Below are 20827 nucleotides of genomic sequence, written 5' to 3'. Positions count from 1 at the left end.
TTCCACCTCACTGTCCGTCCCCCACCAACTGCCCCTCACTGTTCCAACCCAAACTGGACAGTCGTCAGCACATGCCCAGCAAGGCTCACCCTTACCCGCAGCCAATCCTGAGCTCCCCTCACTTCCCTACTCCCAGGGCCCCCGTGGTCTCTGGAGCCTGAGGCCAATACTACCCAGCTCCCACTCCAGCAACCCTTGTCCTGTCCTGCTCCCAACTACGGACAGAGTCGCACGCCCACATCCTCTAAGGGCAGGAAAACCATGCCCGGGAACCTATGGTTGGGGCCCTGAAGCCCCGCCTGCTGGCCCCAGGAGAGGCAGCACAGGGTCAGATGGCTGGGAAGTGCCTGGACACTCCTAGGAAGCTGGGGCACACCTTGTTCTCTGCCCCCTGGGTGCCTCTCTGGAGGGTAAGGGGCAGAGCAGAGATGAACGTGTGCCCGGGAGTGCTTTGCCCGGAACACCTGCTCGGTGTCAGGAAGGGGCCTGAGGGAGCATCCCAGGCCACCCCAGAGTCTGGAAGGCCTGGTGCTAAGCCCTGTGGACAGGGGAGCTGGTCAGTGCCAGGGGCAGCCCAAGGAGACACGGTGAGACTCCAGGTTTTGTTTGGGAGCGGTGTGCCCAAACCTCCCATCACCCAGCCCACCCCCTAGGGAACTGGAGGGATGAGAATAATTTCTCAAGGAGAAAGTGGAATAGAGACTCAGATGAACTCTGGTACAGATGGTGGCCAGGCCAGGGGGATACAGGATACTGGGGGCTCTGTGCCAGCCACTGCCTGCTCACCACTGTACCACACCATTCCAGTCCATCAGGGTGCACTGTGCTCAGTCACTCAATTGTACCCAACTCTTTGTGACCCTGTGGACTGCAGGCTCCTCTGTCCAAGGGATTTCCCAGGCAAGAACACTGGAGTGGGTTGCCATTTCCTGCTGAGGATCTTCCCCACCCAGGGATCAAACCCACATTTCCTGCATCTCCTGCACTGGCAGGCGGATTCTTTACCACTGAGCCACCTGGGAAGTGGACACCAAGGCCCCAGGAGTCTGAGAACAAAGCTGCCTTCATAGTGGCTCCCTCAGCTCCAGAGGTGGATGATCTGAGGGGAACAGGGAGGGTTGGCACTGCCATTCAGTCCCCAGGAAGGCAGTGCCCATGACCCCTGGCCCCAGAGATGATCCCCAGAGGTCCGAGGTGCCCAGCCCTGGCACCCGCCCTCTGCTGGGGCAGGGCTTCGCCACGTCCTCCACTAACATCCCTCCTAGGTGTGACACTGCTGCCCGCCAGGGGCCTGGCCACCTGGACCAAGATCCTGGGTCAGGACCTTGAACAAGGCCCCAGCTTCCAGTGCCAGCTCGACTCCAGAGGTTGCCACAGCTCACGGGTACTTCTGCAAGCACAAGCCAGAGTCCCCCTGGCAGGCAGCCGCTGCTGCTGCAGGTGCTACTCCTAAGGGCACCAGGCACTTCTGGGGGCCTCAAGGCTGGCCCTCGGAGTGCAGCCTGGGCTGCTCGGAGGTGCCCACCCAGCTCTGAGCTTCTGTTCTCTCTCCCTCTGGCCTACTGAGGCGACAGTGTGGATCCAGAAGTCACCCTGGCCTGCTCTCAGCAACTCCCCGCTCAACTCTTAACAGCTAGCGGCAAGCGAGCACCAAGGAAGTCCTGAGCACTTGCGTGTGGGGTCTTCTGGCCCATCACTTGGGCAGGCATCCACGCCTACTTCCCTCTAGGCTCCGCCCCCTCAGGGTCAACTTCAAAAGCAGCGGAGCTGTGAGACCACCAATTCTGAACCAGGCACGTGGTGCCAGAAGTGCACCCCGAAGGACCCCAGAGAGGAGGGGCCACACCCCCTCCACGCCACCACAGAGCACATCACGGGATCCAGGTCAAATCCTCACTAGTGGCTCTCAGGTTGGCCCATACGTGACCATTTTAATGCAGGAAATGATGATCATTTACAAATGAATCATTTTATCAGCCAGAGCCAGGAGGACCCGAAAGGCAGTGAAGGAGGAGGGGGAGGCCACTGGGAGCTGGGGAAGCAGCTCCCAAGCACCTTCACAGCCGATCCCACCCAGGCCCCTGCACACCGGGCGAGCCCTGGCCATCCGTGGCCCCCGCCCTCCGACTCCCACTAGGCACTCCCCAGGGGGAAGACCGTGGGTCAACCTCAGGACAGAAGACTGTTCCCGGGAAGTGAGGGTCTGGAGGGCAAGGAGGGAGGGGACAGGATGCTGGCCACCGTGCAGCCGCCCACTCTGGGCTGCGGCCCCTCCAGCTGAGGCAGCGTGAACCCTAGCCAGCCTTCGGCTTATCCCCTCCCTTTCCTCCCGGCAGGTGGCAGAGGGACCGAGCACAGGCCTGGGGCAGAAGGGGCACTGGGGGAAAAGCACGTGTCCTCAGGATGGGAAGGGTTTATCTGGCTGGATCTGCTTTGGAGAAAGGGAGGGATCTCAGAGGAGGCGGCTGCTGGGGGAGCCATCAAACCTGACTCTAGACGCCTCCCCCAGCATCCATACATCCATCGGTCAGAGTTGGCAGGATACTCGTCTGGACCCAGCACCTCCCACATGGGGCATGCAGGGGTAGACAGGCTGGAGGCTCGGGGCCCTGGAGGTAGAAAGGAGCCCTTCCACCCTCCCCTTTCCCCAGGCCAGGAAGGTCAAACACACGAAGGCAGCCCAGACTCGGGATGGCCGGGGTGGGAAGGCTGGGCCTCCCAGGGTGGTTGAGGTCTGAGCCCAGACTCAGGATGGCCTGGGATGGGAAGGCTGGGCTTCCCAAGGTGGTTGATCCCAGCCCAGACTCAGGATAGCTGGGATGGGAAGGCTGGGCTTCCCAGGGCAGCCCTGACTCCAGGATGGCTGGGATGGGAAGGCTGGGCTTCCCAGGGTGGTTGAGTTCCAGCCCAGACTCAGGATGGCTGGGATGGGAAAGCTGGGCCTCCCAGGGTGGTTGAGTCCCAGCCCAGACTCAGGATGGCCAGGATGGGAAGGCTGGGCCTCCCAGGATGGTTGAGGTCTGAGCCCAGACTCAGGATGGCCGGGATGGGAAGGCTGGGCCTCCCAGGGTGGTTGAGGTCTGAGCCCAGACTCAGGATGGCCGGGATGGGAAGGCTGGGCCTCCCAGGGTGGTTGAGGTCTGAGCCCAGACTCAGGATGGCCGGGATGGGAAGACTGGGCCTCCCAGAGTGGCTGCAGTCCCAGCCCTGCCTGGCTTCAGGCACTCCCCATTACCAAGTCTGGCGAGGTGGAGAGGACCCTCGGGGCTGGGTTCTACCAGCCCATCCAAACAAAATCGGTCACCAGAAGCATCTCTCAGGGCTGGGGACAGGGGCAGAGCGCTCTTCAGGGACACCCCCCGGCCCCTTGCCCACCTTGTCCAAGGTGCAGACCCCAGAGCAGAGCCGGGCCCTGGAGAGCAGGTCTGGCCAGGCAGACGGGGGAGGACTGGGAAGGGTGGTCACTTTGGCATCTCCAGGGCCGCCACTTGAGGCTTCACCTTGAAATACTGGTTGAATCGGATCACTGCATACCTGCCAGAACACAGGAAAGGGAACTTGCGTGAGAAGGGAGGCCAGGTGAGCCCTGTTGGGGGCACTCACACCATGGGGACAATTTCTCACCAGCTCAGCCCATCTAGGTCTGGATAAATGGACCCCAGCCCAGGTTGGGGTTTTTTGTTCATTTTGTTTTGACTTCAACTATAATTTTTTTTTTCTTAGATCAGACTGGAGCAGCTTCTCCCCAGACATGTTTGTTTGTTGATTCTTTACAGCTCAGTGTGGTTAGTATGTTCGCCTTGTTGAGCAACAGAGCTCCAGGACTTGCCATTCTGTAAACCTGGACTCTCCCCGACACAGCAAGTGCCCGGCCCCCAGCACCCACCATTCTACTTCCGTCCCTACGGATGTGACTATTTAGTTAGCTCATCTAAGTGGGATCACACAGCATTCGTCTTCTTGTGACTGGCTTATTTCACTTAGCACAATGCTCCTAAGGTTCATCTGTGCTGTATTATGTGGCATAATTTCCTTCCTCTTCAGAGGCTGAATACCATTCCCTGTGTGTACAGACCGTGTTTTGCTTATCCCCTCACCCATCAATGGACCCTTGGGGTTGCTTTCACCTGTTGGTTACCGTGAATAATGCTACTGTGAACACGGTTCTGCAAATATCTGTTTGATGTACCTAGAACTCAACAAATCCTTTTTGCTCAAGAAAAAAAAAAAAAATATCTGTTTGAGACCCTGCTGTCACTTCTTTTGAGTACACAGACCCAGCAGTTAAGGCTGCTGGATCATACAGTAATTCTACGTTCACTCTTGGAGGAAGGACCGTATTCTTCTGCACAGAAGTTACACCATTTCACGTTCCCAACAGCAGAGCCCAGGGTTCCCATGCCTCCACGTCCTCACCAACACGTGTTATTTTCTGTGTATTTTAAAAGCAGCCATCCTAGTGGGTGTGAGGCGGGGGTGACTGGGGGTTCGACTTGCATTTTTCTAATTTGGGGGAACACTTTGAAGCCAGCATTGTGATTCCTTTTCAGCTGAGGGTGGGTAGGGACGATAAAGACAGAGACTGGACCAGAATGGAAGGCAAAATGATTCCTGGTCCTTCGGGGCCATGTCTCACACATCAGGGCCACCTGAGTGGTCAGTACTCACTACACTCTCAGGACAGCCCCTGATGGGTCACTAGGGGCCCTTAAAGGAGCACTTGGGTCCAGGACCCCATGCACGGAGCACCAGCCACTGAACGACCTTGCCGGACATCCACCCTCTGGACCTCTGTCCCTTCTGCTATCAAATGAGGGTTGCACTCATGATCTTAGACTAGTTTCCAGCAATTTCCATCAGCGCCAGGCTGTGTGGGGAAGAGCCAGCCAGTGGAGCAGACAGCAGGCTACAACAGAGGAGGAGGAAGCAGCTCAGCAGGAGGCGGGGTGAGAGGCTTCTGACCCCTTAGAGAGGGGTCCTGGGCACATGTACTCTGCAGGCGTCCGGGCAGCAGCGGCCCTCCTCGGCAGGGCTGGCAGGAATGGGGGCGGTGAACGGAGCAGAAGCATGCATCTTGGGCGGTCTGTTCGGGGTGTCCTTCACCCCCACACCCTGGGCTCAAGGCTCTTCCTCCCCCCACCCCCCACCCCTGCTCCCCCAATAACTCCCAGCTTGCTCCCCGCACTCACCTGAGGAAATCAAAGTCGATGGTGGAGAACTGGTTCTGGATGAGGGCCCAGAGTGCCCAGAGGAAGTGAGATGCCTGAAAACAGGTCAGAGAAGATCAGTGTGGTGAGCCCCCCAAATCTGTCATGGACCCTGACAGCTGGAAGGACACGGTCGCCGTGGAAGACACACAGAGCCAACACGCTAGCAGAAACACACGGGTGGGGGGAGTCCGGGGTCACTGCATGGCGCTCGGGGACTCCACTCGTGCTAGCAGAAGGCAAGCAGGGTAGGTTCTCCCTGCCCTCAGGCTTACACAGACCTTCAGCTTGTTCCCCAGCTTCAGCTGGACCTGAACTCCAGCCCTGGCCTCCCCGCTACCCAGGAAAACCCCTAGGAAGAGAAATCCCAAAGGCAGAGCTCAGGCCTGCTTGCTAGTGGGGGGCTGGCATCCCGTCCACAGCGCCCTGGCCACAAGGGCATCAGAGATCGAGTCACAGGAAGGCCTCTACACTGCCCTCTCTCCTATCATGAGGTGGGTGGGCTAGGAAATAAACACAGACAGGAGCCAGGCCACCGAGCAGGGGTCCATCTGCTGCCCAGGCCACCCCAGGCTCCAGAAGCCAGAGCGCTGGGGTCCCTGCTGCCGGGTGGCCCAGGCCAGGGCCCGCTCCCATGATCTCCCTCTCCACCCCGAGTCCTGCCCACTCTGCGGTCGGCTCTGCAGTACCTCTCTTGTCGCGACTTAGATCAATTAGCAAGTAGGAATGGTTACTAAAAATTTAGCCAAAGGAAGGCATGGGCGAAGAACCTTAAAAAGAGTCACTTGGTTGTACAGCAGAAATTAACATAACGTTGTAAATCAACTATGCTTCAATAAAATAAATATTTTTAAAGAGGAGGGAGAACCTGACAAGAATCGCTTTTATACCAATAAGGAAAATAGAATAGGCAATTCAAAATTACATGAGATTAAAGATTTTATTTGAGCTCTATAATGCATTGTGAAGTTCAGGGCAGCTGATGCATCTTCTTGCTCACACATGACTGACATTAGAAAGGCTAGCTAGCAATCCCCTTGGCACTGTCAGTGGAGACCGGATGAAGCATGTACCTCGGGTAAGCAGTGCTCAAAACAGAACTGACAGCACAGTAATTTCAGAAGAAAGAGCCTGATGGGAAAGGCTGACAGAGTTCTGAGTAAGTCAGCGGGGACAGTCAACAAGGAGGATTTTTTAGAACTGACACTCTCTACTTTTTCCAAAGGCTAAAAAAAAAAAAAAAAAAATGGGATGCATTTAATTGTAGCATGAAAGGCTAAGGTTAGACACTAGAAAGAACTTGTCCAAATGAGGAGAACTGCTAAAACAGGAAGCAGGGATCTTCCTTGGAAATAGTTCTCCAGGAAGGAGAGAGAACCTGGACTTGATGGAATGAATGGGTGGACAGCAGAGAACAGGGCATCTTAGTATTAAGTCCAAGATGGCTCTTCCCAGACTCCGCCTCAAGGCTGGAATGCTCTGGACCTCAGCCCTGACCCTGGGCTCTGCTTCCTCCGATCACAGGGCTGTGAGGGCAAGGAGCTGAGGGTGAGTCCTCCTCCCGGCTCCTCCCTCCCTGCCCCCAGCACTCACCAGAGCAAACTTGTTGACTTGCACGTAGAGCCTCTCCACCTCTCTGGGGGTCACAGCTGTCCCTTTCTGGGCCTGCAGGTAGTAGCGCAGCCACAGCAGCTGGGTCTCGCGCGCCGGGTACCGAGAGTAATCGACCTCGTTCACACCTGAGGGCAACGCGGCCGCTCAGAAGCTGCTGGGAGACGGGCCCACTGGGGGTCTCCTCCAGCTCAGCAGTGTTCCCCGCTGCCCTCAAAACCTCCATCTCCTTTGCCCTGGGGGGCTGTGCCAAAGAAACCTGCTTCTTTGACCACCAAAAAACTCTAATGTATGGAGAGCCGACCCCCATCCCAGCTGAGGGCACTGCTTTCAGCTGAGCCGGAGGAAAGGACAGAGGGAGGCAGATTTGTTGAGGGGCAAGGCACTGTTCTGCAAGTGACGGGGGTCCCCCTAAGACAGCACCACTGCATCCCTGAACCCTACACAAAACCACAGCACATAGGAGGTGCTAGGCCAAAGCCCCGAATCAGGAGTCTAGTTGTCTTAGATCTGACGCTGCTGCTGCTGCTGCTGCTAAGTCGCTTCAGTCGTGTCCGACTCTGAGACCCCATAGATGGCAGCCCACCAGGCTCCCCCGTCCCTGGGATTCTCCAGGCAAGAACACTGGAGTGGGTTGCCATTTCCTTCTCCAATGCATGAAAGAGAAAAGGGAAAGTGAAGTCGTTCAGTCCTGTCCGACTCTTCGTGACTCCATGGACTGCAGCCTACCAGGCTCCTCTGTCCATGGGATTTTCCAGGCAAGAGTCCTGGAGTGGGGTGCCATTGCCTTCTCCCAGATCTGACGCTAACCTCCAGTTAACTTTGAACAAGCCCTTCCTTTTCAGCGGCCTGAATCTTATTTATAAAGCAGAGGAACTGGATGCAATGTATCAATATCTGAAGCCCCGCCTCCTTTTTAGGCAACCAGTGTTGAACCAGTTGCCTAAAAACATCACCTGGAGTGCTTGGCAAAGATACAGACTGCCAGGGACCCACCCTGTCCCGCTCTCCAGATGATATGGACACACAGCCATGCTTGGGAGCCCTGAGCTAAGCAGCCTCAATGCCTTCTAGTTCTGCCCTTTCTTGAGTCCTCAAGCTGCCAGCCCAATACACACCAGCCACATCCCGGGCACGGTGGCAGAGAGGCTGACTGCAGAGCCGGCACAGGAAGAAGCGGTTTGTTAAAGACGGGACCAGGACTGGGCTACTTTCCCTTGTCTCCTCCTCCCTCTCTTTTCTCCCTATCTTTCTCAAGCTTCCTTGTGTTCCTGGAGAAACACACAGTCTTCTGGGCCCCCAAGAGTACGGCTGGAAAAGAAGCTGCTGGCACGGACCTACACTCGAAGGCCCAGAGAGAAGACAGTTGTTCAAGGTCACAAAGCCAGTTAGAGTCTGGTTCTTAGCTCCCCTTCCTAGCAGGGTCTCCCTGTACACTCCCTGCTCCTAAGAACCCAGGAGGTGCCTCTCCTCCACTGCTCTCCCCATCCCCCCATCCTAGGTTCCTGGCCTTCATTCTCAACTTGGAAGCAGGATACGATCTTGGCCCCTTGGAGGAAGTCCAGCTGGACTCTGCTCTGTGTGGTGGGTGAGAAGGCCTTAAGATGCTTGACAGTTACCCACTTTGGAAAGGCTGGTGGGTTTGGCAACCGAGCAATCACAGGCCCAGTGCTCAGTGGTGCCAGCCTCTGCTCCAGGCCACACCCCACAGTTCAGCTGCTCTGTCCAGCTGAGGCCCCACCACCCCGTGGGTTTCTGGGTGCTGCTGGTGGCACCCCGGGGAGTCACACCCTCAGGTACAGAGCTTGACAGCCCTGGTCACCTGGGATTCCAGAAGGGGAAGAATTGGCCCGGTTGGCTGGAGCGGGTGCCTTCCCTCTCCAAAGCCACGGGACTGGTCACATCACCCCAGCACCCCACACTGTCAGCCTGGGGATGTCCCTCCCACCCCAGTGCCCACCTTCAACCACCAGTCACCTCTTTAGCCCCATCAAATTGTTTAACAATTAAGCCCCCAAGCTGGAAAAACCTGCCCTGCTTCTTCTACACAAACGATTCCATTGTACACACCTGCCTTTATGGAAGGACAGCCTACACCGGGACATACCCCTCATCTAACCTCTTCCAAGCTGCTCCAGCCTCCCTTGAGCGCTCCCCTGACTGATGCCAGCAGGCTTGGGGCTTAGTGTGTGCCACGCTGGTGTGTGTGTCACGCATCAAAACCATGAAGCAGGCGCTATCTTCTCCATCTTACAGAGGCACAGAGAATGTAAGGAACTTGCCTTAAGGGTCATACAGCTAGTCAGCAACAAAGCCAAAAAGTGAACTGGGGGAGTCATGTTGGGGTACACGCTTTGAACCAGTTCCACCACAGTTAATCTCATCGGGCCACCAGGCCAATAGCTACTTGCTGCTTCTGCCTTCTCTGCCTGCAGGGCCCCCATTTACATGGGCTGCACTGGGCCCAAAGCAGCCCAGACGGGGGTGAGTGGCAGCTGACATCAAGCTTCGCTGGAGCAGCGGGTGGGCTATCTCTGCCCAGAGGAAGGGATCTCTTTCTATCTTACCCGTCAAGCTGAGCGTCCTCAGGGATCCCACAGAGGGCATGTTTTCCGAATGTGTACCAAAGTGCCACACGGGCTAGCAGGGGCTCACCATGTATACGGACCCGCCCACTCCCCACCCTACCTTGAGACCTGGGGCCTCCTCAAGCAGGCTGTGCCCGCCCCTCCGCTGAGTTGTGATATCTTGAGGACAGGCGTGTCCAGCCTCCTTTCCTCATAAACTGAACCCCCTCCCGCAGTTACCCCAGACCTGGCCCCCCATCTCAAGGACGTCTTGGACATAGGCTAAAGAGCAACACCCTTCTCACCTGCAAACTCATTGAAATGGTTGCCAATGTCAAAAGCTTGGTAGTTGTAGCCAGCATATTCATAGTCAATGAACCGTACATGACCTGTGAGGTAGAGGAAAGGCAGGAAGGGTTGGCCCCAGAGCTGGACACAGGGTTTAGTCAGGCTGTGCCAGACTCAGGAGTGCCCCCGCTGACGCTCACGGGCTCTGCTGCAACCCAGCCTAACCCAGCGTCTCAGTGGCCACCTTCTAAGCTGCTTCCTTCCGTCTGTCCATTTGCCCAGCTCCAGCTCCCCCTCTCACCCAGCTGGGCCCTCAGCTGAGGACCAGAAAACAAGGCTAAGGCCTCTGTGGGGGCGAAGCTGTGGTCAGGAACTCAGGGAGGTTGCTCTCCGTGAAGGCTCAGGGCAGCCGGGGTGTCCTCACTGTCAGGGAGGATGGCTCCACAAACCGTAATTTTGAGTTCTTTTGCGGTAAAGTTTTCTAACCAGGAATTTGTTTCTTTTTCACTTCTCTCCTACTAATCAACTTGAGACCTACAGCAGACGGTCTCCCTCTGCTTGCCCAGTGCCAGCCTGAGGAGGGTCGCCCTGCAGCTGCTGACGGGGCCGCGGCAGCCCGCCGCCCGGCCCGGGACACAGTACCTTTGCTGCTGTCGTAGATGATGTTTTTGCAGAGCAGGTCGTTGTGACAGAACACCACCGGGGAGTCCAGCTGAGGCAGGTGCTCCTTCAGCCAGACCAGCTCCCGCTCCAGCACGCCGGCCTCAGGGACGTCCGCGGACAGGCTGCACGGCGGCAAGAAAGGCGGCCGGTGAGGGGCTGAGGGCAGGCGGGCGCGGCCTTAGACACCCCGGGCCCGGCCCCCACCCCGCCTCTCACTGCACAGGGACCCTGGACAGGCGGTCGGCCTTTCGAGCCCTCACTTCAGTCGCGTGTAAAAGGGCACTAAGGCTTTCCTGTCCTTCTGACTTTCTGTGGTTACTCTGAGAAGCTGTTTAACACATGGGCACAGAAGCACTTTGCGAAGCATACAAGTCCCTGAGTGAACAGTGTCCTGCTTCTTCAAAGGCAGCAGGAGATAGGAGAGGCTCAGGAGGCGTCAGGGAGGAGAGAACAAACATCCAAACTCAGTTATCCCAGAAAGGAGAAGGGCGGCAGGGGAGAGATGCAACAGACCTCCTCAGAACAGTTCTGAGGGCGAGATGTAGCTCTCTTAAAGAAGAGCCCAGAACTCCTCCCGTGGGCGAGGGACGGAGCCCTGGAAGTGGCTGGAGCACTGAGGCCCTCTTGAGCAGGCAGAGGGACGTCTGGGTGTGTCTCCCTCCTGCCCTGGCAGCTGCTGACATGGTCAGAAAGGACCCGAGACCATTTTGACTAGCTTCCCACTGCACAGAGAGACCACTCGGGTCCACATAAGAAAGCCAAAAAAAATGCTTCTTAGCCCCACGTCTACAAGGCCAAGGGAAAACGAGGGCCTCTCGGTAGAAAGACACTTCTCTTGCGCCTCAGTAACTCACCTCTTCCTGCCTGAACTGTGGGTGTGTGACCCTGCCCCGGCCCCCTGCGTGTGTGAGGGCAAGTCCAGAGTAGGAGTGAAGATGTATACCTGTGGATGCGCGACCCACCTGTCCCTCAGCCCACCCCACCCTGCGGCCCACAGGAAGCACTTCTGCTAAAGACACACGTTGATGAATGAATGAACGGGTCAGTCAACGAGGCTCTCAGAGGCCATGGGGAGGCTGATGCGGGTGCTCTGGCACCAGTGTCCTGAACTTTGGTCCTGCAAAGCACTCAGGTCTGTGTACACTGCAAAACTAAATAGTTAGCAGAGCCCTTAAACACCTAGCCTCCTCCCCTCCACCCACTGGTGGTTCTGGGGTTTTATCTCCATTCATGTGACTCCTATTTGCTTTCTTGTCCAGGACAGCTGGGATACATGCAGGAGGCTGAGAATAAGACGTGTCCTTGTTGACTCTCCCATAGGATGCCCCACTGGCCCTCACCCAGCCCAGAAGCCAGAATGTAGAGTATTCAAGCGGCTGAGGCACCTTCACACAGCCCTGTAAAAGGACGAGCAGGAGGCTTCCCCCAGGCTTTAAGAGGGTCAGAGCTAAAGAGCATCTGAGGCCTCCAGTCCAGCTCCAGGGGGAAACAGAGGCTCAGGGCAGAGGCTTCCTCCCACCTCCAGAGTCTTACACACCTGGACACTCTACTCCCTCACCTAAGGAGAGCAGTCCTTGGCGTGTGCAAGAATCCAAACCCAAGCCGAGCCTCTGCCCTGAGAGGGTGTCAGCGCCCTCAGGCTCTGCACTGCCCACTCTGAGTCTGCGGGTCCGTTAGGGGCCGGGCTGGGGAGGCCGCCCCTCACTCTCGCAGCAATGTCTCTGTGTCGACAGGCCTGCACAAAGTGCATTTCAATCTTGGCTTTCCTTAGAGGCTCCCTTTTCTTCCCAGATTCCTTCCCGCCTCCCGCCTTGAACTGACCATCCCAAGATAAGCATTAGGAGCTTCCTTTGGCTTGCCCAGGTCTTAGCCTGAGAAGCCTGTCTCTGCCATCCACGATGCCGGCTGCCCAGGCCCTGACCCCTGTCTGACCCTCCACTGGCCACCCCAAGGCCACGCTGCTCGTTATACTGCAGGAGCAGCCCAGACCTGCCTCCTCCGTGCGCTGCCCTGCTTCCCTCTGCTGAGCTCCGGAAAGAGCGCCAGCTTTGCTGCCTTCAGCCCTGACGTCTCTCAAGGCTGAGCGGATGGCAGAGCAGTAACCACTGCCGCGTCACAGAAACTCCCACCCCCCGAGCAGACAGCTCCTCCGACTCCTCTGTCCCTCAGAGGCAGTGGGAGCGGGTGACAGGGCTGGGGGCCCCCTCAGGGAAACCTGGGGGTGTCCACCGAGCTCTCAGATCCAGGTGCGCTGGTGTAGGGGGGTGGGGTACTGTCTCCCTGGAGAAAGGGCTTTCTAAGTGTTCACACGTATGTACCAATCAAGCCATGCACACCGCCTCCTGATGCCCCCTGAGCAGTGATCAGCCCCTGTCCCCACCACGCTGGGCCCCTCCAGGCCCCCACCTAGCACCAGACCACCATGCCCATCCCGCCGGGCCTGCCTCGTCCCCCTGTCCTCCGTCTCCCCGGGAAGCTGCCATGGCAATGTTCCTCGGAAGGCAGCTCCCTGATCCCCCGCCCAGAACACCCAGGGAGCCTGTCAATATGCAGATTCCCAGGGTCTCATGTAAGACCTCCCAATCAACCTCCAGGGTTAGGCTCAGAATCTACACATGCAAGAACCCAGGGGGACCTCATGCTCCAGCTTAGGGACCCGAGGCTTAGATGTTGCCCATCAGATTACAACACTCCCCCCACTGGCCTCCCTGCCTCAAAGCCCCCAACTCCCACCCAAGTCTGCCCTTTACAATGAGCTCCTTACAAGGTGAAGGTATCTAACACTTTCACAGTGACTCTCCACTGCCTGCTAAATTAATCTGGGCTCCTTTACCCACCATGAAGGCCCCTCACAATCTAGCTCCAACTCCCCTCTGCGGTCCCATCTCCCACAACTTGCCCCCAGTCCCTCCTAAGACTGGCTCCAGCCACCTCATCCACTCATCATCCATAAACAAGCCTCTCCTCCAGCCGGAGGCCTCCCTTCTCATCGCTGCCATCTACCTCTGCCAAGAAGACGGTCCCTGATGCTCCCTCTCATGCTCACATACCCTGCACAGGCGGGTCCTATTTACATGGATGACTTCTAAGCTCCTTGAGGGCAGGGCCACTTCTCCCTCAGGTATTTTTATTGTTTTAAAGTCCAATCAGTGTTTGTGAGATGAACCCTAAGTCAGGGTTATTAGGCAACGACGGGAACTCAAGTGCTTCCAAGTCTCATCCAAGTGATTGTTCGTCGCTGTCCTGCTTGTGGCAGGTTAGACAGCTTAGGGCAGGGTCCATCCCCTAAAGAGGCTCAACTTAAGCAGCTTGATTTGCCCAAGGTCAAAGGTGTGATGAGAGAAAAGGAATTCGGCCAGCTCTTCTTCAAAGAGCACGCCCCTCTCAACAAGGTCACCCTCTTAAGATTACACAGTGACAGTACAGTCAAAAGAAGCGGCAGGAACAAGAGTCATGCCTGAACATCGAGCCTGGGCTCCAGTCCTTGAACGGCCATTGATCAGGTGGGCAAGCCCATCTCTCCTCTGGGCTTCAGTTTTTCCATCTGCCAAGTGAAAGTGGGAGGCTGGCTGATCAGAGGGTCTTGCTCTCTGTGTGCTGCTCAAGTCCTAGAACAAGTTCTAGTCCCTTCCTAGAGGGAAGGCGGTTCTTGTCCCAGAGACACTGATGTGGAAGGTGTGAACACGGGCCATCCGAGACAAACAGTCCCCAAGTGGTGCTTAATAATCAGTGAGAGGGAAGACCCCGATACGGTCATGAGTGCGTGCGTGTGACAGAGATGCATCCTCGGGATGGATAATTATTGTCTTATCTCAGAGGGGACATGACACCCTTCCATCAGACCTCTTCTGTACCCTGCCCCTATGAACATTTGGAAAAGAGTGATGCTCAACCTCAGTGGGGAACATGGAGAGATCAGAGACGCACTATGGCCTTTTGAGGGGGCAGGGATGCTGCTGCTGCTGCTAAGTAGCTTCAGTTGTGTCCAACCCTGTGCAACCCCATAGACGGCAGCCCACCAGGCTCCCCTGTCACTGGGAATCTCCAGGCAAGAACACTGGAGTGGGTTGCCATTTCCTTCTCCAATGCACAAAGTGAAAAGTGAAAGTGAAGTCGCTCAGTCGTGTCTGACTCCTAGTGACCCCATGGACTGCAGCCCACCAGGCTTCTCCGTCCATGGGATTTTCCAGGCAAGAGTACTGGAGTGGGGTGCCATTGCCTTTTCCAGGGGCAGGGATGACTTCAGTCTACCTATTCAAGGGTAGGCTGGGGAATCAAGGATCTGAAGGCTAGAAGGATCTCAGGTTGCTGGCCAGAGAGCATAAGGAAAGGTCCAGGGAACTCCATCTCACCCGGGAAAAGGCAGTGTCAGGAGGGGCAGAGCACGCCCTCCCTGGGAAGAGCAGTGAGGTAGCAGCAGCTGTCAGTTTGAACAAGGTGGGGGAGTGGGGTCCTGGAGCCGTGTGGGGGCAAGAGGTGTCCGGGCAAGTAGCAGGAATCTTGATGTCTCAAGGGCTTGTCAGCTGGTGAGCTGAGCCCCATACTGTTCTCTCAAGAGGGCCAGGCCATCCCTTCCCAGGGCTCGGAGCCAGCTCAGGGAGAAAGGGTCCTGCAGAAACAAGAGCCCTGCCTCAGACTAGCCCTGGGACCCCAGGAAAAGCCTCGTCTCTGAGCTCAGTATCCTTCAAGTGAAATGGGGAAACATTGTCCTCAACCCTAGTACCTGCCATAACCAAAAACTGAAGGAGAAATAAGCTCATAAGGACAAAACTGTGGGAACAAGTTCCTGAGATTTCACGGACTGGCCGCACTCTGCGTGGAGAGAGAGGCCCAGGAATCGGGACTGAAGCTAAACCTTCTGTCGAGCAGGCTGGGCCGGGGGCCATGCTAAGGCTGCAGCGACAGCGGAAGCCTCGGGCTCTCTGAGATACTCGTACCTGGGGTTGATCTCGTTCTTCACGAGGGCGAAGTAATTGTGTATCTTGTGCCAGAGGGTGGGCTTAGGCAGGCTGCCGTTGGCATGGATGGTGTGGATCTTGGCCATTTCTAAGGCGATTAGCCTGCAGCAGAAAAGAGGGAGGGCAGAGTCTGAGAGTGGGGCCAGTGTGGGACTATCACAAGTCAGGAGCTCTGGGTCCTGCAGAAGGAAAGTCTCGGGACCTTCAGGACGTGAAAAAGATAAGGCCTTCAGCCCAGCAGCTGGGACAGCATCAGGGAGCGAAAGGGCAAAGCAGTGAGCTGTGGCCACAGGTCAAGGACCTTGCCCCACCACAAGGTTGAGTAACCACGGCAAACCCCGAGGACAGAGGGGTCACCTGGGCGTGGGGGCGGAACCCCTCCCACCGCCCCACCCCGCCCATCTAGACTCAGACCCATGCCATCAGAATGAGGTAGATGCCCGGCCCCAAGGAATCAGGGTGGTGATGCCAAGCAGAGGAGCAATGCACATCTCTTATCAGCCTGGCCAAGGTGGGGAGGGAGGCAGGCCGGCCCTGGGCAGCCCCTTCCTCTGCAGCAAGGAGGCGATGCTGGCGGCTGGGTGCCAAGGACGCAAAACAAACCAGCGTTCTATTTTCAAGTTCTCCCGTGGACATTATCCAAGGTCCCAGGAGGGAAGCAGGGGGTGGTGGGAGGGGAGAAAGCAGAGCTGGGGAGGTTGCTGAGAGGGTGGGAGTGGACAGAGGACGGGTTGCTCAGAGAGGGAAGGCCCTGATAAGGGGCCCAGCGTCTGAGGCCCTCGCCCCCGCGGGCTCCCCCGCCCCCTGCCAGCTCCCCCTCCTGCAGCCCCACCCCCACCCAGCTGCGAGCCTCCAACATTCAAGCTTCCTTCGCCCCTGCCTGCTGCTCAAATAATAATCGCTGGGAAAGACAACAAGAGCATTGGCTGTTTGAAACCTTGTTACTAAGTTGTTCTAGGGACAACCCCTCCACTTGCCAGGTCCTGGCAAGGAGCAGCCATCACCCACCAGGAGAGCTGGACAGACCAGGGGCTCCCCGAGAAGCCCCCCCTTTAAAGGGTGGAGGGGCAGGAGGCGTGGTAGCAGCCAAGTGGGTGAGAGAGGAAGCCTGTCCTCTCAGGGGCGAGAGAGAGGCCCTAGGGCAGGAGTGAGCCCACCAGAGCTTGGGCAAGGTGGGGATGCAGACCTGAAACCCGGGGCTCCCCTACTCCAGGGAAGATTCCAAAGCAAAGAGCCTAAACAGAGCGTTTTCTTGAATATCAACAGGGTTGTTGTCTGGAATAGCAAAGAAAGTAACCTTAACACAGCATTTTTATGCTGCAGAGCATGAAAGCATCATGCGGAGGTTGGGAGTGAGGTTCAGGGACACCCGGGGAAGTAGCTCCTGCGCCTCCCCCCTGCCTTTCCCCCAGAGATCCACCTTCACCAAAAGGACAATGGTCCATCCTGAGAATCATGGAGGAAGCGTCTGCTTCCTGCCTCTATCCCAAGTTCTGACTCTCCCCTAAGTGTAAAGTTCTTCTTCTTATCAAACCTAAATCCATCTGCAATATTCCTGACAGTGGTAACCGTTTCCACGGGAGGATGCCGGGCAGTATCCGTGGGAGAACGGGGGTGGGGAGGATCTGTGAACTTCTTGGCACAAGGCTGAGGGGGAGCTGGGGGGGACTATGGGAGGAGTCAGGATGGGGTCCGCCCCGCTGCAGCCCACTCTGACCTCATGTCTCCAGCTGGGTGCGTATGGACCTGCAGCCTGAGAAAACCCTCTCACGGGGGTGCACATTCCATCCTTACCCACCCCACACACGCAACTGCACGTGAATATCCTGGGGCCCAACCAGCCCGAAAGGCAGTGCTCTCAGAGTCCCTTCTTCCACGTCCCCAGAGGGCCTGCTAGGGCTTCGCTGCAAATGGGGCAGGGGCACTAACTAACTTGGGGTTAGCTGGGTAACCTCAAGATGACGGAGCAAAGATGCTTCTTGGTCTACTCCCTAAGTGGGCTTTCCTGTTTCCCCTCGAGAGCTGAAAAGCTTCTTCCCCTTAGGGGAGACAGGACAGATCCCACGGATCTCAAGCAGACCCCTGTGCTGCTATCGGGGCTGTCTGGGGTAAATTTCAGCCTGCCTCAAGCCTCCCTGTGGTCTGAACGCCCTGCCCGTGGGCGTGGCAAGAAGGAGAATCCTGCCCAACCTCCCTGCCCAGCATGGTAAGAGGAGAGCATCAGAGGGCTCTTCTTTTGTTCTCCCCCTTCCAGACCCCCAACAGAAGCATCCACAGGTTAAGTCTAGTTCCTGGGTCCTACACATCCAGGCATTGAATAGGAGGTGATCCCTAAGGGGTATAGGTGCTTAGGAATCTCTGGAAGGAAGCCTCAGCAGTCTCCGAACCTGGGCTCCCACCCTGTCAGGAAGAACAGAAAGAGCTCGTATGGGGAGAGGGCTGGCACCTTCTGGGAGGGGACAGCCACACTCAGCCCGGGTAAGGCCTGTTCTCCAGGAGTCCCTGGGCTCTTGGCAGGAGGAGGGAAGCAGGAAACCTTGAGCGCTCTGGGGATTTGGCTCAGGTTTCACTTCCAAGGCTACGCGATGTTTCCCGGTCAGATGTGGGGTGGGCAGAGGACTGAGGCATGGGCCAGGAAGCAGATCCCCTTTGGTTTCACGTTCAGCAAAATTCTCACTTGCCTCCCCAAGAACACATCTTTTTAGCAGACCTCACTGAATATCGAGACAAAACGACAGCTGCTCTCCACAGAGCAAGGCACACACACACGTTTCATGCAATTTCAAGGAGTTCATAGATCTTAAGACTCTTTCACGGACTCGGCTCCACCAGGGAAGCTGGCCAACGACTTCAAAGCCCAGGGCCTGTGGAATCCTGGAGATGAACAGTACCCCGGGTGCCCTCCTTACCTGAAGAGTCGGGGCTCACGGATGTGCTCTGGCCCCAGGGCCACGCCCCTCATGTACTCATAGCACAGACCATTCTGGAAGGTGCAGTAGAGTTTCGGTGCACAGCCGTGAGCCCGCAGCAGCTGGAAGTTCCGGACCTCGCTCTCACGGTCCACCAGCAGCTCCGTCCGCTCCCCATAGACTCGGACCAGCACACAGTCCCGCATGTCCTCCTCCACGTAGCAGGCCACCAGCTTGTTGGTGATGCCGTCAGTGAAGCGCTGGCACAGGGGAGAGGGCAGTGCAGGGGCGTGTGGGGCAGGCAAGGCACCCCGTGCTGCCCCAGCTCCAGCAGGTGCTGCTGGTTTGAATGCTGAGCGCAATCACACAGAACCCACATCCTTTAGCCCTCTCATTTAGTGAAGAGCTCAGCATTGCTCTTAACCCTCCACCCTTTCCCAACGCTTGAGACAGACCAGAGAGTTCAAGAAAGAAACAGGAGCTTGGGCTCACCCCAGACACACTTCTCCTGGGTCTGCCTCTGGTGAATGGGATTTGGCTGCTGAAGAATTTTCACACCACTTAGTGGGCAGAAGCCTGCCCCACCACTCCCTACCCCCAGGTCCCATCAGGCTCTAAAAGAAACCTCCATGGGCCAGAGTGCCACAGAGGGGGCAAGGAGTTGCCCAGGATGGGGGCAGCCTGACCTGACTCACCTCTTATCTCTCTGCCTGCCAGACCGAGGGCCCCTTGCCATCCCTCTTGCCCCACCCAGCGGCAGCAGTACAGGAGGGTACTGAGATTGGCACCCGCTCCAGGGCCAGGTGGTCACAGCTCCTTATGGCCAGGAGAGACAGACAGAAGATCCTTGGCTGGGAGAGCAGGTTCTCTGAGCAGGGTGACAAGGGGGAGTGAACCACGGAGTTTATGGGGTACAGAGTGAGAGGGGTGGAAGGGGCCTTAGGGGACATCTGAAGCAAGAAAAGGTGGGGAAGCTGAGGCGCAGAGAATGGAGGGACTGGAAGGCAACATGTTAGGCCAGTGCTAGAATTAACCTCAGGCCTGCTTGATGGCCTGACAATTTTACACCAAGGTGGTCTTTTACTGTGAAAAGGTTACCCCTCCCCCTCTCCCGAAAGGGTCTGTAAGCCTTCCCAGGTCCTGAACCTCCCTCTCCCCACCGGCAGCCCCAGCAGCGCGGAGCCCCTGCTGCTCTAGTACAAGCCGCAGGTGCCCACTCAAGGCAGCAGCCCCCACATGCAGCTCCCGGACAGGCTGGGGCAGCTGAGGACCCTCTCCCGAGGTCTGCTGGGGAGTCAGCCTGGGGCTGCTCAGGGAGAGACTGCCCGCGTTTGTGTCCCTACGCCTGTGCCCAGCGGAACAGGGAGGTGCCCTGTGTAGGGGGTGCTGAGCCAGAGCTCAAGGCAGTAGAGAGGCTTTCCACCGGGCGCGGGGCTGGGGGCTAGCTCGAGTTCCACAGGGTGGCTCCTGGGACCAGCAGGAGCAGCTCAGAGCCCGCAGACTTCGCTCCCACTCTGGGCTGCAGCGGGGGCACTGATGTGAGACGTGAGAGTGTGGGGGGCGCCCTTAAAAGTTCCTGCCTCCGCAGCTTTCAGAGCCGGGTGGGCACCGGCTTCTGGGCAGGGGGGACACGCGCGCACAGCGCCCGGGGGTGGGGCCCGCACGCGCGGCGCGCTGACAGTGGGCAGGTGGCCCTCTGGCGCGCCCGGGCCCCGAGAGGAGGGGTGCGTGTGCAGGGCCGAGAGAGCGGGGAGCCTGGCTGTGCTCAGGGACCGAGACAGAGAAAGAAGGACCCAGGCACGCCGCCGGCGCACCCCCTCGCATGCAGCAGCGGCGCGCACCCCTGAGACCCACACCCGAAGGGATGCCTGGCCAGACGCGCGGGCAGCCCAGCTGCAGCCCCGCGGGGCCGCGTCCCCGGCGGCCCGCCTGCTCGGCTTACCTTGGTCCGGACTCGTTCGGGCTTCCAGCGCGGCCGCAGCTCCCGGATGAGGCGCAGGGCGCCCGGGAGGATGTCGTCCTGGTCCACCGAAATGCCGAAACATGGGACGGCGGCGGCTCTCGGGGGTCCCGGGGGCGCCCCGCGGCCGGCGCCGGCCGCCGCCTCCATGCCCCATGCGCGCCGCGGGGGTGGCCCCGGCCCTCAGGTAGGAGGGCGGGCCGGGCAGCCGGGCCACGGCCGGCCCCTGCAGCCCCGCCCCCGGAGCGCCGCGCGGACGGGGGCGCGGCGGGGGCGGGGCCGGGGTGCGGCGGGGGCGGGGCCGGAGCGCGGCGCGGGCCGGGGCGCGGGCGCGGCGGGGGCGGGGCCGGGGCCGGGGTGCGGCGGGGGCGGGGGTGCGGGCGCGGCGGGGGCGGGGCCGGGCGCCTGCGGCCGCGACGTCACGTGCCGCCGGCCGGGGCGGCACCGCCTCCTGCACCCTTGGCTGCCCGCGCGCGGGGCTGCCCGCGGGAGCCGGGATGCGGGGCCGGGGCGCGGCGGGTACCGGGCCGCGGATGGGGCAGCCCCGGTTCGCTCCCCGACTTCCGAGGCCGCGACAGGCCTCCTCCCTCCAGCCCCGCCGGAGGCCGCGCCCCCGGATAACCGGGACGGGGCCCGGGAAAAGCGGCCCCCGCGCCCCGAGTCC

General features: G+C 58.5%; 1 protein-coding gene across 2 annotated transcripts; it reads right to left on the bottom strand.

Moving 5' to 3' along the window:
• Positions 1 to 1900: 1900 nt before the first annotated feature.
• On the bottom strand, positions 1901 to 20352 carry ETNK2 (ethanolamine kinase 2). Of its 2 annotated transcripts, none has more exons than XM_086345737.1 (8): positions 20146 to 20352; positions 18204 to 18519; positions 15274 to 15396; positions 10316 to 10458; positions 9691 to 9774; positions 6801 to 6946; positions 5190 to 5263; positions 1901 to 3534 (listed from the first exon to the last, which is right to left on the bottom strand). In XM_086345737.1, the coding sequence occupies exons 1-8, from the start codon at positions 20318 to 20320 to the stop codon at positions 3462 to 3464; spliced, it is 1134 nt and encodes a 377-aa protein (XP_086201863.1). In that variant the 5' UTR covers positions 20321 to 20352; the 3' UTR covers positions 1901 to 3461. The 2 variants fall into 2 exon arrangements, with proteins under 2 accessions (XP_086201863.1, XP_086201862.1); XM_086345736.1 differs by having other exon boundaries at positions 18204 to 18463.
• Positions 20353 to 20827: the final 475 nt, after the last annotated feature.

The sequence above is a fragment of the Bos grunniens genome, chromosome 16 (assembly GCF_055505025.1).
Source record: "Bos grunniens cultivar Pamir isolate PY7600 chromosome 16, Bosgru_T2T1.0, whole genome shotgun sequence".
Lineage (NCBI taxonomy): Eukaryota > Metazoa > Chordata > Mammalia > Artiodactyla > Bovidae > Bos > Bos grunniens.
The sequence above is the reverse complement of the archived record's forward strand: the minus strand, read 5'-3'. Positions and strand labels throughout refer to the sequence as shown.